The sequence below is a fragment of the Ahaetulla prasina genome, chromosome 2 (genome assembly GCF_028640845.1).
Source record: "Ahaetulla prasina isolate Xishuangbanna chromosome 2, ASM2864084v1, whole genome shotgun sequence".
In the NCBI taxonomy this organism is placed as follows: domain Eukaryota; kingdom Metazoa; phylum Chordata; class Lepidosauria; order Squamata; family Colubridae; genus Ahaetulla; species Ahaetulla prasina.
This window is the reverse complement of record NC_080540.1, coordinates 80002527-80019155: the sequence shown is the minus strand read 5'-3', so window position 1 is coordinate 80019155 and position 16629 is coordinate 80002527. Positions and strand designations below refer to the sequence as shown.

General features: G+C 39.7%; 1 protein-coding gene across 6 annotated transcripts in view; it reads left to right on the top strand.

Moving 5' to 3' along the window:
* The window catches only part of DAG1 (dystroglycan 1), an 85358-nt gene extending 72205 nt beyond the window's left edge, over positions 1–13153 (top strand). For all 6 annotated transcript variants that reach the window (XM_058172714.1, XM_058172715.1, XM_058172719.1 and 3 more), the window contains one exon: positions 8269–13153. In XM_058172714.1, coding sequence (XP_058028697.1) covers positions 8269–10647 — 2379 coding nt within the window. In that variant the 3' untranslated portion in view covers positions 10648–13153. The remainder of the gene's footprint in view (positions 1–8268) is intronic.
* The last annotated feature ends 3476 nt before the right edge of the window (positions 13154–16629 follow it).

The following is a 16629-nucleotide window of genomic DNA, read 5'->3' as shown; positions in this document are numbered from 1 at the left end:
TGGACTTGGAAATCAGGTAGCCAGGACCACCTCTGCTAAACAAGCAGCAGCTGTAGTGGCTCCTTTGCGCCATGCCTCCTCCTGCTGGGAAGCGTGCCCAGCTGTGTGTGGCCTTTCCTCAAATGGGGCACTTGGAGAGAGAGAGAGCAAGAGAGCTTTCCAACTTCTGTCTTTGTGTGTGAGAGAAGGAGGGAGCAAGCCGTGCTTCAGCCAAGGCACCCAAACATCTGACAGGGGCAAAGGTGGCTTCTGAGCTGCATGATCCCCCTTCCCCAGTCAGCCAGCTCCACCTGACCTGAGTCTCCCCATTCTCGTCCCTCCCCATCAAACAGTGGCAGGCTCTGCAGGACAACAGGTTCTCTCATTTTTCCCATGGCACGGTGTATGCTTGCTACTTCTGCTTATCTGCTTGCAAGCAGCGATCTCCTCTACCTCTCTCGATATACTGGTCCGGGCACCATGCATTGCTTGTCAGAGCTGAGCAGGGAAACCGCTCTCATGCTACTTCCCCAACCGCAGAGCCAAGGCAATGCGCTTCTTCACCTGGCTGACCACCACCAAAGAGCCGCATGGCCAATAGCCACTCAATGCCCTGCACAGCATCGCCCAGCCACCAGTGGGGACGGAGCAGCCAGCCCAGCTTGGGCTTGAGTTGGCTGGTTAGAAGCAGCTGCTGACCCGGAGAACACGTGGAGCTGCTCCACGTGTTCTCTGGGTTGGCAGCTGTTTCTCTCCACCGCTGCTCTTGCTGGGAAAGAGTCTTGTGCAGCAGAGCAAAAATTAGCAACCATGAGTTGCCTCTTTGGATCCTGTAAGTCCCATCTGGAAAGGGCTGCGGCAGAGAGAAACAACATTCAACTTGGCTGCTTCTCTCTGCTGCAGCACTTTCCAGATGGGACTTAAAGGAAAGCGGTGGCTCACAGCTGCTAAATTTTGCTGTGCTGCGCAAAATGCTCTCCCAGCAAGAGCAGTGGCAGAGAGAAGCAGCTGCTGACCCAGAGAATACATGGAGCGTATCCCCAAGCACCCAAGGCATGGCCAGCACCAACAAGGGCCGCAAGAAGCGGCCACGAGATCAAGCAACATTTTGACGGGTGGGAAGCCTGAGAGCAAATTCCTCCCCCAAGGGAGGAATGTAGTGATATTCTTTAGCATCTCTTCCTTCAATTCATAGGAAGTTCCTGTGAGAAAAGATAGTGTTGTTCTTCATGAAGTAATAATAATAAAGTTTATTGTCATTGTATATCCATACAACAAAATTCACATAACACCTAGAGACCAGACCCAACTTACATGACAATCCCCAGATGCACTCCCACACACCAAAAATTCCCCACCCCTAAAACCACCCAAGTATCCACACAACAGACCAAGTAATGCTGTCCAACAGCTGACTGATGGTGGCCCTTTAGTTCATTGTTGAGTGCAATTATAGTTCTGGGATAAAAACTATTTAGAAATTGAACCTGCAATAATATCACTGAGCTTTAAGCAATCCTAGAATTGCCTAAAGACTTCTATTTAAGAATTAATCTTTAGATTCACCAATATGAAAATCTGGGTAGTGGAGATAGTCCTCACTTAACAATGGGAGTTGGGACCGGAATTTCTGTTGCTAAGTGGGTGTGAAGCGTACCATGTGACCACCTCACTTAGTGACTGCAATCCTGGCAGTCCCCATTGCCATCATAGGATTCTGATTTGGAACTTGCTGTAGACATCCAACAAGCAAAGTCGGTGGGAATCCAGCAAGAAGTCACAAGTCTAGGCGATTCACAAGCAGGTTGGCAGGGCAGGGAGTGCAGAGAGGTGCTTCAAAGGTATAAGCGACTGTGGCCATCATGATGGAGGTGCTGCAGTCTGGTGCGCGCATGTGTGCTACGGCGTGTGGGCAGGTGGTTGCAGCAGGTGGGTGTCTGCTATAGAGTACAAGATCACTGAAGATGACTTTATGGGAAACTTGGCAGCTCTTGTTTGTCTGTTAGTAACACTGACAGTGTATTTAGCAAGAATATAAACAGTAGCCAGTTACAATGCACTGTATGTATTGGATGTAACTATGTATTACTGAAGAATTGATTGTAGAATTATGACAGGATTTCAGAGGAAAGCTATTCCTCTCGTCTTTTCATTTTACAGTAATTCATTTCATTGTGGAGTGTTGCTAAAGAATCTTAAATTTTTGAAGGGCAACCCAGAGATACGTGAAGTGAAATCAGTGGAACAATAAGCTGAATCCATGATGCTAATCATACATTTACACACATTTTATTTTACTGCAGCTTATAAATTTTTGTAAAAACAGCCATCTTGTTTTTAATGCTCTGAACAATTAAATAAAAGTTAGTCGAACCAGCTGCAGGATAAATGAGGTTGCCAGACATTTTCATTTTTACAAAGAAATAATGTATATAAACATAATTTTATTTTCCTAGTTGAATTGTGCATTTGAAAGTTTTTAAAATAATCTTACGCAGCCCAATATTTCAGGGATTATAATTCTAAATAGTATGAGTTGGAGAGAGCTATTTAAGCTACTACTTTTTGGAGAAAATGGAAGAGTGAAATTGAAGAAAGAAAGAAAAAACTAGAAGTGAACTCTCATTAGAGCCTTCTGAATATTGAAGTGCTATTTTTGCTTGTGTTATTCTCTTTCATTCCTAAATTAGACTGGAGGATATTGACTATGCACTCATTTTAGTCCTAGTACTCTTAGAATGAATCATTTTCATATTCATTTCATATGTGATAAAGTTACTTCTACCGTAGGAAAGGCTAGGAAAAAAATATGCAGACCTTAAATGCAAATGATGGTGACTGCAGTACTTTGAAATTTGTAGCTATTGCATTTAAATTCTCCAAAAAAAGAAAATAAAGTGTCTGAATTATTTAAAAAAAGAATAAATATCAAGTGCTTAGAATATAAATTTTGTAAAAACAGCCATCTTGTTTTTAATGCTCTGAACAATTAAATAAAAGTTAGTCGAACCAGCTGCAGGATAAATGAGGTTGCCAGACATTTTCATTTTTACAAAGAAATAATGTATATAAACATAATTTTATTTTCCTAGTTGAATTGTGCATTTGAAAGTTTTTAAAATAATCTTACGCAGCCCAATATTTCAGGGATTATAATTCTAAATAGTATGAGTTGGAGAGAGCTATTTAAGCTACTACTTTTTGGAGAAAATGGAAGAGTGAAATTGAAGAAAGAAAGAAAAAACTAGAAGTGAACTCTCATTAGAGCCTTCTGAATATTGAAGTGCTATTTTTGCTTGTGTTATTCTCTTTCATTCCTAAATTAGACTGGAGGATATTGACTATGCACTCATTTTAGTCCTAGTACTCTTAGAATGAATCATTTTCATATTCATTTCATATGTGATAAAGTTACTTCTACCGTAGGAAAGGCTAGGAAAAAAATATGCAGACCTTAAATGCAAATGATGGTGACTGCAGTACTTTGAAATTTGTAGCTATTGCATTTAAATTCTCCAAAAAAAGAAAATAAAGTGTCTGAATTATTTAAAAAAAGAATAAATATCAAGTGCTTAGAATATAAATTTTTATTTATTTATTTATTTATTTATTTATTTATTTATTTATTTATTTATTTATTTATTTATTTATTTATTTATTTATTTATTTATTTATTTATTTATTAGATTTTTATAACACCCTTCTCCCGAAGGACTCAGGGCGGTTCACAGCCAAATAAAACAGTAAAAAGTGCGCAATAAAACAATAATTAAAAAACTTATTAAATATAAGGCCAAATTAAAATCCATTTAAAACCATAAAACCCCATAAAATTTAAATCCAAATATTAAAAACTACTAAAAATTTCTATGCCAGTCCTGCGCGAATAAATAGATATGTCTTCAACTCGCGGCGGAAGGTCCGAAGGTCAGGCAGTTGACAGAGTCCTGGGGGAAGTTCATTCCAGAGGGTGGGAGCCCCCACGGAGAAGGCCCTCCCCCTGGGGGCCGCCAGCCGACATTGCTTGGCGGATGGCACCCTGAGGAGTCCCTCTCTGTGAGAGCGCACGGGTCGGTGGGAGGCAAACGGTAGCAGTAGGCGGTCCCGTAAGTAACCCAGCCCTAAGCCATGGAGCGCTTTAAAGGTAGTAACCAACACCTTGAAGTGCACCCGAAAGACCACAGGTAGCCAGTGCAGCCTGCGCAGGAGTGGTGTTACATGGGAGCCACGAGTGGCTCCCTCTATCACCTGCGCAGCTGCATTCTGAACCAACTGGAGCCTCTGGGTGCTCTTCAAGGGGAGCCCCATGTAGACAGCATTGCAGTAATCCAAGCGAGAGGTAACAAGAGCATGAGTGACCGTGCATAGGGCATCCCGGTCGAGGAAAGGGCGCAACTGGCGAATCAGGCGGACCTGATAAAAAGCTCTCCTGGAGACGGTCGTCAAGTGATCTTCAAAAGACAACCACTCATCCAGGAGAACGCCTAAGTTGCTCACCCTTTCCATCGGGGCCAATGACTCGCCCCCAACAGTCAGCCGCGGCTGCAGCCGACTGTACCAGGGTGCCAGCATCCACAGCCACTCCATCTTGGAGGGATTGAGCTTGAGCCTGTTTCTCCCCATCCAGACCCGTACAGCTTCCAGACACTGGGACAATACTTCGACAGCTTCGTTGGGGTGGCCTGGGGTGGAAAAGTACAGCTGTATATCATCAGCGTACAGTTGATAACTCACCCCAAAACCACTGATGATCTCACCCAGCGGCGTCATATAGATGTTGAACAGGAGAGGCGAGAGAATCGACCCCTGCGGCACCCCACACGTGAAAAAATACAATAGAAAAAAAATAAAATAAAGACCAGGGGTCTCCAACCTTGGTCCCTTTAAGACTTGTGGACTTCAACTCCCAGAGTCCCTCAGCCAGCTTTGCTGGATGAGGGACTCTGGGACTTGAAGTCCACAAGTCTTAAAGGGACCGAGGTTAGAGACCCCTGACATAGACTATTTAATCACAATATATTCTTTTTTTTAAAGGTTGCTATATTTTGTAGAAATGAGTCCCATATTTCATTATACTTATCCATACAAAGCCTACATTACAGGCAATCTGCTCATAAGTAGCAAGTGTCTTCAATCCATTGAGTAAATAAGCCATACATTTATCTTTCTAATTTCAGTCTTTTAGCTATAGTAAGGGGATGGAGAATCCCCTTACTAGTCCACTACTTTCTTTTAGTAAGTATAGGACATTGTAAAATGTTTTAAAGAAGCAATTGTCTTTATTACATTTCCAACAGAATGGTTTCCTGGACAATCCTTTTCTGTACAGAAGTAATGGAGTCCAATAAATTCTAAATATTATCTTTTGTGGTATATTTCATAATTAGTCCAGAATGCAGCTGTGCGGGTAATAGTGGGAGCAACCCGTTGCTCCCATGTAACACCAATCCTGCGCAGTTTGCACTGGCTTCCTGTGGTCTTTCGGGTGCGCTTTAAGATTTTGGTTACCACCTTTAAAGTGCTCCATGGCTTAGGGCCCGGGTACTTACGGGACCGCCTGCTGTTACCCTATGCCTCCCACCGACCCGTACGCTCTCACAGAGAGGGCCTTCTCAGGGTGCCGTCCGCCAGACAATGTCGGCTGGCGGCCCCCAGGGGCAGGGCCTTCTCTGTGGGAGCTCCTACACTTTGGAACGAACTTCCCCCTGGATTACGTCAAGTGCCTGATCTTCGGACTTTTCGCCGTGAGCTGAAAACACATCTATTTATTCAAGTGGGACTGGCCTAATTAAATTTTAATCTGGGGTTATTTATATTTTTAGGGTTTTTTAAACTATTTTAAATGTTTTAAATTTTTTAAATTTTTGGCCATTTTGTAATATGTTTGTTTTAGTCTTGTTTTAATTTATATATTGCGCTTTTTATTTGGCTGTACACCGCCCTGAGTCCTTCGGGAGAAGGGCGGTATAAAAATCGAATAAATAAATAAATAAATAAATAAATAATTGACGATCCAATGATACTCTTGCTATAGAAGTTAAGACACTCATTTTCTAGGCAATATAGGAACCTCTAACTCTTTATACCACTGAGTCCTTAACATTTGCACATCAAATTGATTGATAGAGAGCAAATATCTATAAAAATTTATTACAGGTAGTCCTCGACTTATGCCTGATCACATAAAAGAACAAAGAAAGCTCTTTATATCTATCTTTATGTTTTATTCCTTTTGTTTTTTTCAGCTGTTATTTTAAAAGCAACAACAACAACAAAAATCTGAATTATTTCTCCTGGAATGATAGAATTTGTCTGCAACTAATTTGGATCAACAAAATGCCTAATTCAGGCACTCCTATATAATACATAGCACACACATAATATGATTCTTTTGCGCTGGAACTTTGTTTCCTATTTAGGTTGCCCTGGTAAAAATGGCTGAATATGCTAGAAGGTGGCAGTGCCAAAAATGTATGTTTATAGTTTTATACATACGTTACAATGTATATAACTACAGGCAACAAACAAGACATAAAGCCGAAACAAAACAAAACACAAAAATCCTATGGTCTAAAAATATTCCACTTCTAATCATAGGATTAGAACTAAATAAACCCAACAATTAACTTCTCAAGTCTAAAGTCTGAGAGAACTTGGATATCTACAAGAAAAGTTAAAACATTCTTTGAAAAGGACCATTTGGTCCCTTTAGTAGTTGAGCAATTTCAATGCTTTAATTGTATTGCCATTTTTAAAATTGTTTTTGTCTACTTGACAAAGACAGCAGAGTCTTTTGTATATTATTGCTGCAAAACTGGATGATTTTAAAAAGCTGAAAATCACTTGGATTGTGGTGGGGTAGAAATTGAATAAATAATTCACTTGAAATATGAATGTTTTGATGCTTTTGAATACATGTGTAGATGGGGTTAGGAAATGAACAATAAATAAACTATCCTTCAGTTCTGTACAAGTTCTCAAACTTCTACGCACGCAGTCATTGCTTAGGTCCTGGTCTATTATTAGTGGTGTGTCCATATATTTTCAGTCAGCACAGTATGAAAGGAAGGAAAAGAGTCCCTGTGAATTTTACCCTGTGAATTTTACCCTATAATCGTTGTCAACTATAGGGGGCAGCGCTCATCTCCAACTGATGTGAGCCAGCGCTGTCTGAAGATGTTTCTATGGTCATGTGGCCAGCATGATGTCATGGAAGGCTGTTTCCTCCCCACCAAAGTGGTACCTATTTATCTACCCACATTTACATACTTTCGAACTGCTAGGTGGGCAGGAGCTGGGTGAAGACATACGCTTACCCCATTGTGCAACACCCAAGTCTGTACCGACAAGCCCAGCATCTTAGCTGCTGAGACATTGCATTGCCAGCCCAGATTCCTTCATTATTTATTACTTTTACAAGAGGACTCTTGCTGCAGAGTCAGGGTTAAAACTTTGTTTTAAGAAATTGCCAAATCAAAAAGAACCTTATCCTTCAAGAATTAGCTTAATTACCCAGTCTCCCAAATAAGCCTGTGAAAGTTTAAAACTCAGCATTTGTATGATTTTTCCTAATTCTTTATGAAAGATAATATTCCTTTTTCTCTCAATTCATTTATTTTCAACTAAACAAAGATTAATCTTTGGTAGAGGACTTTTACTCAGCACAGGCAACTGAGCAGACATAAGGAACAGTTTCTAATGGTTTTCAGATATTTTATGTATTCTTGATTTACTATAAATGTTGCACTCTTGTAACTCAGCCATTCCCACTCAAATGGTAAAAAAATCATTCATTCAATTTCTATAGCTACCCATCTCAGTCAATGACGCTAGGCTGCTTGCAATTCAAAAAATATTAAAAGTAAAAATACTAAAAATATTTAAAAACTGTAAAACATGCTAAACAAACTACAAAAACATGCAATGGTCTGTATACTAAAATGTATGAAGCAGGAGGTCCCTGCTGAAAAACCAGACTCAGAAGGCTTCACAGTTTGGTAAAAAGAAACCAGAAATCCCAACTCACAGATTAGCAAACTAAAGAAGAAGCTTCTATGTTTGTTTAGCCTTTTTTTGGGAAGAAGAATTAATTCATAGTAAGCCAGAAAATTTCATAGTTTTGGCATATGGGGAGATACAAAATTTCACTTTCCTGTAGCTTTTCAACAGTTTCCATATTTTCCTTCAGTAGCTTCTGTTAGGAGAATTTCTAAAATGTGTGTTGCATTTTGTGCATTATTGCTTTCTAAAAAATAATGTAGCTGTCACTTTTTTTTTTCATTTTAATAGATTGCTGAAGCTGGAAAAGAATCCTTGCCTTCTTGGTTGCACTGGGAACCGGAGAGCAGAACCTTGGAAGGTCTCCCACTTGAAACAGATAAAGGCATTCATTATATCTCAGTGACTGCAGTGCATCTGGTATCTAATGGAAGCTATGTGCCCCAAACCACCAATGTCTTTTCAATTGAAGTTCATCCTGAAGATCATAATGAACCTCAGTCGGTACGGGTGGCTTTACAAGATGTGAATGAAGCATCACCATTTGTGTGTAGCGCTGAGGAACCGGTCACCATCTTGACTGTAATTTTGGATGCTGACTTAACAAAAATGACACCAAAGCAGAGGATTGAACTTTTGAACAGAATGAAAACCTTCTCAGAAGTGGAACTTTATAACATGAAATTAGTTCCTGTTGTAAATAATAGACTCTTTGACATGTCAGCCTTCATGGCTGGGCCAGGGAATGCTAAGAAGGTGGTGGAAAATGGAGCCTTGCTATCATGGAAACTGGGTTGTTCTCTGAGCCAAAACAGTGTTCCCAACATAAGTAATGTTGAATCTCCAGCTAAGGAAGGAACAATGTCTGCTCATCTTGGTTACCCTGTGGTTGGCTGGCACATTGCAAACAAGAAACCTAATCTTCCAAAGAGAATAAGACGGCAGATTAATGCTACGCCAACGCCTGTGACTGCTGTTGGACCTCCAACATCTGCCCCCCAAGAACCACCAACTAGAATTGTTCCAACACCAACTTCTCCAGCCATTGCACCTCCTACTGAAACGACAGCACCTCCAGTAAGAGAGCCTGTTCCATTGCCTAAGAAACCCACAGTTACTATTAGAACAAGAGGTGCTATTATTCAGACACCCACTCTTGTTCCAGTCCCAACCAGAACAGTAGAAGTAGGTACTATTACTTCTGGCCAGATTCGACCAACAATGCCTGGGCAGGTAGATCCTACTGCTGCTGTTACACCTCCCACAACAAAGAAACCCAAAGGAACAACTCCAAAAGTATCAACACCCTCAACAACTGATACAGGAACAACACGAAGACCAAGACCTTCAAAAACTCCTCGACCTCCAAAGCCTCCTCGGACTACTAAACCAAGCATTGTTGAAAAAACAGTTTCACCACCAACTCGTATTCGCACTACTACAGTTGGAATTCCCCGTGTGCCCAATGATCCACCAGTGTTGAAAAACCATATTGACAGGGTAGATGCATGGGTAGGCACATACTTTGAGCTCAAAATACCTTCTGACACTTTCTATGACAAAGAAGATACTACCACTGATAAACTACAACTAACTATGAAATTAGAAAATGAGAAAGCATTGGAGGAAAGCTCCTGGGTGCAGTTCAATAGCACTAGTCAACTAATGTACGGACTACCTAATCACACCCATGAAGGCAGACATGAGTTTTTTATGCATGCTACAGACAAAGGTGGCCTTTCAGCTGTGGATGCTTTTGAAATATTTGTCCACACTCTTGAAGATGATGAGATACCTCCAGTTAAATTTAAGGCCAGATTCCAAGGAGACCATAATATAGTAGCCAATGACATTAATAAAAAAATTATGTTGGTAAAGAAGTTGGCATTTGCTCTTGGTGATAGAAACAGTAGTACTATTACCTTAGAAAATATTGGCAAAGGTTCTATTTTAGTTGAATGGACAAATAATACTCTGCCTTTGGATCCATGCCCCAAAGACAAGATTCTCATTTTGAGTAGAAAAATTTCTGATGAATCTGGCGTTCCAAGCACAGTCTTTTCAAATACCCTAGAACCAGAATTTAAGCCCATCGATATTTCTGTAGTTGGTGCTGGTAGCTGCAAACACATTCAGTTTATTCCTGTGACTAAAGATGGGTTCCCTACAACTGTACGTCCCACTGAGATTGTTCAACGAGATCCAGAAAAGACAAGTGAAGACGATGTGTATCTGCACACCGTAATTCCTGCAGTAGTGGTGGCAGCTATTTTGCTTATAGCTGGCATTATTGCTATGATTTGTTATCGCAAAAAGAGAAAAGGCAAACTCACTATAGAAGACCAGGCCACCTTTATCAAGAAAGGAGTACCAATAATCTTTGCAGATGAACTGGATGACTCCAAACCTCCCCCTTCCTCTAGCATGCCATTGATTCTGCAGGAAGAAAAGGCTCCTCTCCCTCCCCCTGAGTATCCAAATCAAAATATGCCAGAAACAACTCCACTGAACCAGGATGTCATAGGAGAGTATACACCTTTGCGGGATGAAGACCCTAATGCCCCTCCTTATCAGCCTCCCCCTCCTTTCACAACACCCATGGAGGGTAAAGGTTCCCGCCCGAAGAACATGACCCCATACAGGTCCCCACCTCCCTATGTCCCTCCTTAATGAACCAGAGACACCCACGGAGATGGAGCCTTTAGTTCCACACCAGTGTTATCTATTGGGATCAGTGGGCTGCAGATCTGTTGCCAACTAGAAAACCAATATTCAGAATCTCAAACATTGCCTGATCCCAGCAGGCCCCTCTCCGAGTGCATTTGCAAAACCAGAGTGCTTGTGGAACTTTTGGGACACTGATTTTATTTTTGCCTAACAGCTTATGTTTTGTTTATTCATAGAAAAAAAAAACCTTCTTGGCTCAAAATATTTCTGACAGCAGGCGTCTCAAAGCATTTTGTGCAAAGGGAGACTGGACATGCAGGCAACACTAGGGGTGGCACACTGGGTCGGTCTCTGCTGTTTGCCTTTAAAACTAACTGTACTGTCTTTTCTATTCACGTGTGTCTAGCTACAGGGCATAACATGAAACATAGCCTAAGAATTAAATTCAAAGGACTTTATGAAATCAATATTAAGTTTTTACACTTAATTACTGTTACCGAAACGTATCTGTATAGATTTGGGAAAGGAGGGAAGTGCTTTACTACAAATAAGCTCAAAGGGTGTTTCCAATGCCAATCAGGCTGAGGAACCATCTTTTTTTATCAAAGGAATCCTATTTTTTCACATATTATACAGTTCAATCATCACCTGGGGTCCTTTCTGCAAACTGTAGCGCTCTTGTTTCTCTAGCCTGCTGTTGCTTGACAGATGGCACAAATATCTTTAACAATAGAGTTTGAAGTACCTCTGCCATTATCAAAAAGCAGAATTATGGAATAATGTTGCTGCCTTTTGGAAAGTGGAGGCCCAACAGTGGTATCTGTAGACTGCAAAGGGTCATGGTGCTGCACTGAGATTTTTCCATCTGGAAGGTATACTTTGGCTTTTGAAACACTCTTGAGGTATTTTGGTGAAGATGCAATATTTTTACGGAGTGTAATGCGGTTTCCTTACATGAACTCCTCCTGGCCCCACAGTATTGGAACAGCCCCTTGTCGTTTTCCCTCCCCCCCTTCCCCCGTTCTGGTTGTCCCAGCTCATTCCCTCACTGTTTTCTATTGCATACTGATGCAGTAGAACTGGCCTGACGTATGGCAAAAGTAATAACAGATGCCAGAAGCAGTTCTTAATAAACATCAATGAACTCTCAGCTCTAATTTTTTTACTAAATTTTTGATACAGTGTCAAATTTTATTAATTATAAAAAATAATAGTGGTAATGCTGCCAGCAGTTTGTATGAGCTTAGCTTCATAGTATCAATTCACTGGGTCTGATGCTATGCTCATGTTGCTTTCCCCCCCCCCTTTTTTTTTTTGGTCTTTCATAGTCATTGTTTTAAATATTGGAGCCATGTCTTGGTTTCTTGCCTTTTTTTAAAAAAAACCTGAACTTCCTTCTGGGAAGTTGGAGCTACTCCCAGAGTTGCTCCCAGCTTTTTTTTCTTTAGACAAAATTATTTTACGCATGGATTTTTTTTTTTCTTGTCCTTTGAGACTATTTTGGGTACACTAGAGGGAGGAGAAACCTTTTGCAATAATGAGTCCATCCCCTGGCTGGGGGCTGGGCAGCCTCTGGCTGACTTTGCACACAAAGCAGACACTTCTAAGCCATATTGACTGTTTTGCAAAGTATTTTTGTGTGCTGACATGGCCTGTTAACATGCTAGTGGATGAATGGCTAAAATGACCTTCACCTCTGAACTTGTTACGGTGGTATTTTTCATCAGACCTCTTTTGAAATATGCGAACAGAATTTAAAACCTGAAAACAAATATTAATTTTGCTCTCCCCCATAGACCTGTGCCCCCACTCCGAGAGGGCTAGAAGGATATGTGTTGAAGTGAGGATGACAGCATAGATTTGCCCTAGAAAGTTTCTTTATGCCCCCCCAATCCTGATGCTTGAATATTGTCCTGTGCTTGGTGTAAAGACAAGACAGGCTCTGGGACACTTTTCCCCACCCAAAAGAGGTCAAGGAAGGTAAGGCACAGTGCATTTGGATAGATGTACTCTGGAAGTAAGTTAGTAAGCTACTCCTCCCCACTCCCCGAGTTACTAGTTTGATGCCAACATCTTTACTGGCTGGCCCACATTTCAAGATGTCCCCCACTTTATCAACACACACAGCCTCCTAAGCCTAAATGCTGCAAGCTTGAAGGGCCTTCCAAACAGTGCCGTTGTCCCTAGCAACTGATACCACTTTATTACTGATCATGCGCAAGCGCAAACAATTTCAGGCCTGGGCCTACCTGTCACCATAGAAACTGGAGGCAAAGGGGCAGTGAACAGAATAATAACAATGGCATTCTCATCAGCTGGTTTCCCCTAAGCACCAGTGCTGTATGTTTATGCCACTAGACACTGTAATGGTGGGAGAAAATCTTGTATTAAAAAGTGTTCACCAACCACTGATGTGTTTTTATGTCCTTATATAATTATTTTAAAATGTGTTTTCTGCATTATGTAAAGAAACATATCAACTAAATAAACCAGTGTACTTTACTATAAACTCAGAAGTTATAGAGCTCTTCCATTGAGTCCACACGATTCTCAGCACACAATAGTTGAAAAAATCCGATAGAGGCATTGCATAAAATTCAGCAGAATGATCCCAGATTGTGTGAACACTGTTGCACAGTGATGGCTGTGAGAAAATGTGGTATTTTTTAAGGAATTCCAGGTATTTTTAGTGTTGATTTCAAAAGCCTTCCCAAAGGTGATGCTGGTAGAGACTGGGAGTTGCCAACACACCTAGTTGCCATGAGATGGGGATTAGCTTAAAAAACACTGCAGCTTCCTTAAGTCTTCCACCAGTGAGTGCAGGAAATTTAAGGATCAAAAGTGATAAGGAGAACCCAATAACAAAACTTCAAATTATATTAAGGAAAGTAAGGACTTCAGACAAGATTGTAAATCGTATCATAGAATCATAGGGTTGGACAGGACCTTGGAAGAAACAACGTAAAGGAATAAACAATTAGAGGCCATGAACATGTTTTAGTTCTGCTTGCTCCTTCCACCTTTTGCCCAATGAGAAATTTAGTAGTCCTAGAGTTTCCATGTTATTCTTTAAATTCAAATTCTCAGTAAAGGAGCTGCCACAGCAGAGATTTCTGGAATATTTTCTGAATGGTTGGGATTCCTAGGCTGGGATTCTCCATGTTAATTACAAATACCAGATTTTACTACTACTACTACTACTACTACTACTACTACTACTACTACTACTATAGTATACTATTACTATTACTATTATTATTATTATTATTATTATTATCATTATCATTGTACACTGTCCATGAAAATGCTCCACAAGCATGATTCATCCTCCTAACGCTCCTCAAGGACCTATTTTAAAGATGAAAAGCATTATAGCATAATTAAATCTTCATTTTTAACATTTTGTTGCAGTTTCCCAGCCAGTCTCGCAGTCGCTTGCTCCCTCCATCCAATAGCAGCCACTTGATGCCTACTAGGAAGGGAAGGAGAGGAAGGAAGGGAGACAAAAAAGGAAGGTAGATTTCTGATGTTCTCTGCCACATTCTCACAAGAAACTCAACAGGGACACCAGTAGGAAATTGCTTCTGCTCCTACTGCTTCCCCCACCCACCCATCACCCTTGGTCATTTTCTTTCTCTATTGGTTATCTCTGGACCAATAACCCAACAACCAAGAACTATGACTCTTACAGTTCTCGAGGTTTCCTTAAACACCAGTTCTACCATAGTTATGGTGTGAGATTCCTCAACCAGCAAGAACAGATTGGAGAGGGGGAATAGGAGCTCGTGGAATCAGTTCAGGTCAGAGGTCTTCAAACTTGGCAGCTTTAAGACTTGTGGACTTAAACTCCCAGAATTCTACAGCCAGCTATACTGGTTTAGGTGATCTCTTCCTCTCTTTAGCAGGCACTGGAGATAATTCAGATTCAGTAAGAACAATTTATCAATGAAAATTATATTCCCTTTGCTACATTAACTATTCAGTGAAAGTTGCTGGTCCTTTCAAAAGCTGTATCTCTTTAACGCAGAGTAGGCTGTTTTTAATAGATCGCTGTAATTTCACTTTCATTAGGAGAGGAGCATGCTTTTCCTTTGTGACTAGAAGCAAGTTTTGTTGTTCGTTTGGAGATTGTAGGTCAGAGGGATGACAGAAAGATGATAAAATTGAACTTCTTGACCGTACTTTATGATATGTCTTCACTGATTCCATATTTAATATTTTCTTAAACTAGTTATGCATTCAGATTAATTACATGCTGTAATACTTTTACATAAGCTTCGAAATTGATAAATATCTAATTGGGGGATAATCCTATATGCATTCATAATTCATGTATTTGTATTTGCCTTAGTCAGGAAGACTAAAGTTCATATTAACATTTTTTCTGTATCCCTAAGGCACAATTCTTTGCTTACTTAGCACACTGGAAGCCCCATTTAATGCAGGCAAACTAATTTCTAAGTAAATAGGAACATGATTACACGTTATGTTTATCTCACTTTTAAAGGAGTAAGAATATATTTCGTATTCTTTTTTAACTATTGGTTTCCCCCATATAAGACAGGAAGTCCTCAAATTACAACCAATCATTTAGTAAACAAAGTTACAAAGGCACTGAAAAAAGTGACTGATGATTGTTTTTCACACTTATGACCATTGCAGCATTCTCATGGTCAGCTGATCAAAATTCAAATGCTTGGCAACTGGCATATATTTATGGCAGTTGAAAAATCCCAGGGTCACGTAATCAACTTTTGCAACTGTCTGACAAACAAAAGTCAATGAGGAAGCCAAATTCATTCATTAACATCTGCAATGATACAACTGTGGCAAGAAAAAATGGTAAAATGTGGCAAAATTCACTTAACTGTCTTGCTTAGCAATGGGAATTTTAGGCTCAATTGTGGTCATTAAGTAGAGGACTACCTATATTGTGAAAAAGCTTGACAGGGCCTCCAGCTCTTTAATTCAAAAGTTCCTGCAGATATATCCAAATATGGGTAGACATATATGGTCCAAACCATGTAATCAGATTATCTTTTAATGGAATTTTGCCTTTGCACAATAATCCAAATTCTTCCTGAAATATTTCATTTCAAAAACTTGGGTAGCAATAAAATTAAGTATTAATACCCCATTAACCATGAACTCAAAATAAATTTTAAGAGGCAGAAGGAAAGGTAGGTAAGAAACGAATTGACTTGAAATTCTCAAACTAGGAGTATCCTAGGGTCTATCATTGGGGCATCCCAGCATCTTCCCTATATGTCTGAAATGAATCCTAATACTGAAAATATAAAGGAATTTAGCATAAAAAGGAACCAAGGCCACTGCCAAGATATTGGAAAGATATTATAACACCTTTATTATCGGTCCTGAACTGCAAAAGTTTTGTAAATTAAATCATTTAATTTAAAGGTATGCCCAGTGATGAATGTATCCCTTCTCTTCCATCATATGAAAGTTATACTTTGGATATAGTAAATTGGGGAAGAGCGTGTTTAATTATCAATCTGTTTAAAATACCTTAAAGGGGTTAATAAAGAAATTCATGTATGTATGTATGTATGTATGTATGTATGTATGTATGTATATGTAGGTCTATATGTAGGTCTTTGGTTATTCGAGTTTTTACGGGGGAGAAAACCCAATTTTACATGGGAGAAAACCCGAATAACCAAAGACCTACATACAAACACCTGCGAAAACCTCAGAAAACAAACAAACAAATATATATATATATATATAATCAATATCCATTTTTAATGTTTCTTTTCCATAAACCCATTTGGATCTTGAAAAACCTGTTTATGTTAAAACTGAGATAAAGAATTTTAGGTATTTACATTTACAAACAATCTTTATTTGCACTAATTATTTCAAGATTTATTAAATAAATAAATATTTATTTAAACTATCCTTTTACCAATTTCCTTAAATTAAAGCCAATGGGAATTATCTGAGATTTATTCTGGTTAATTTAGT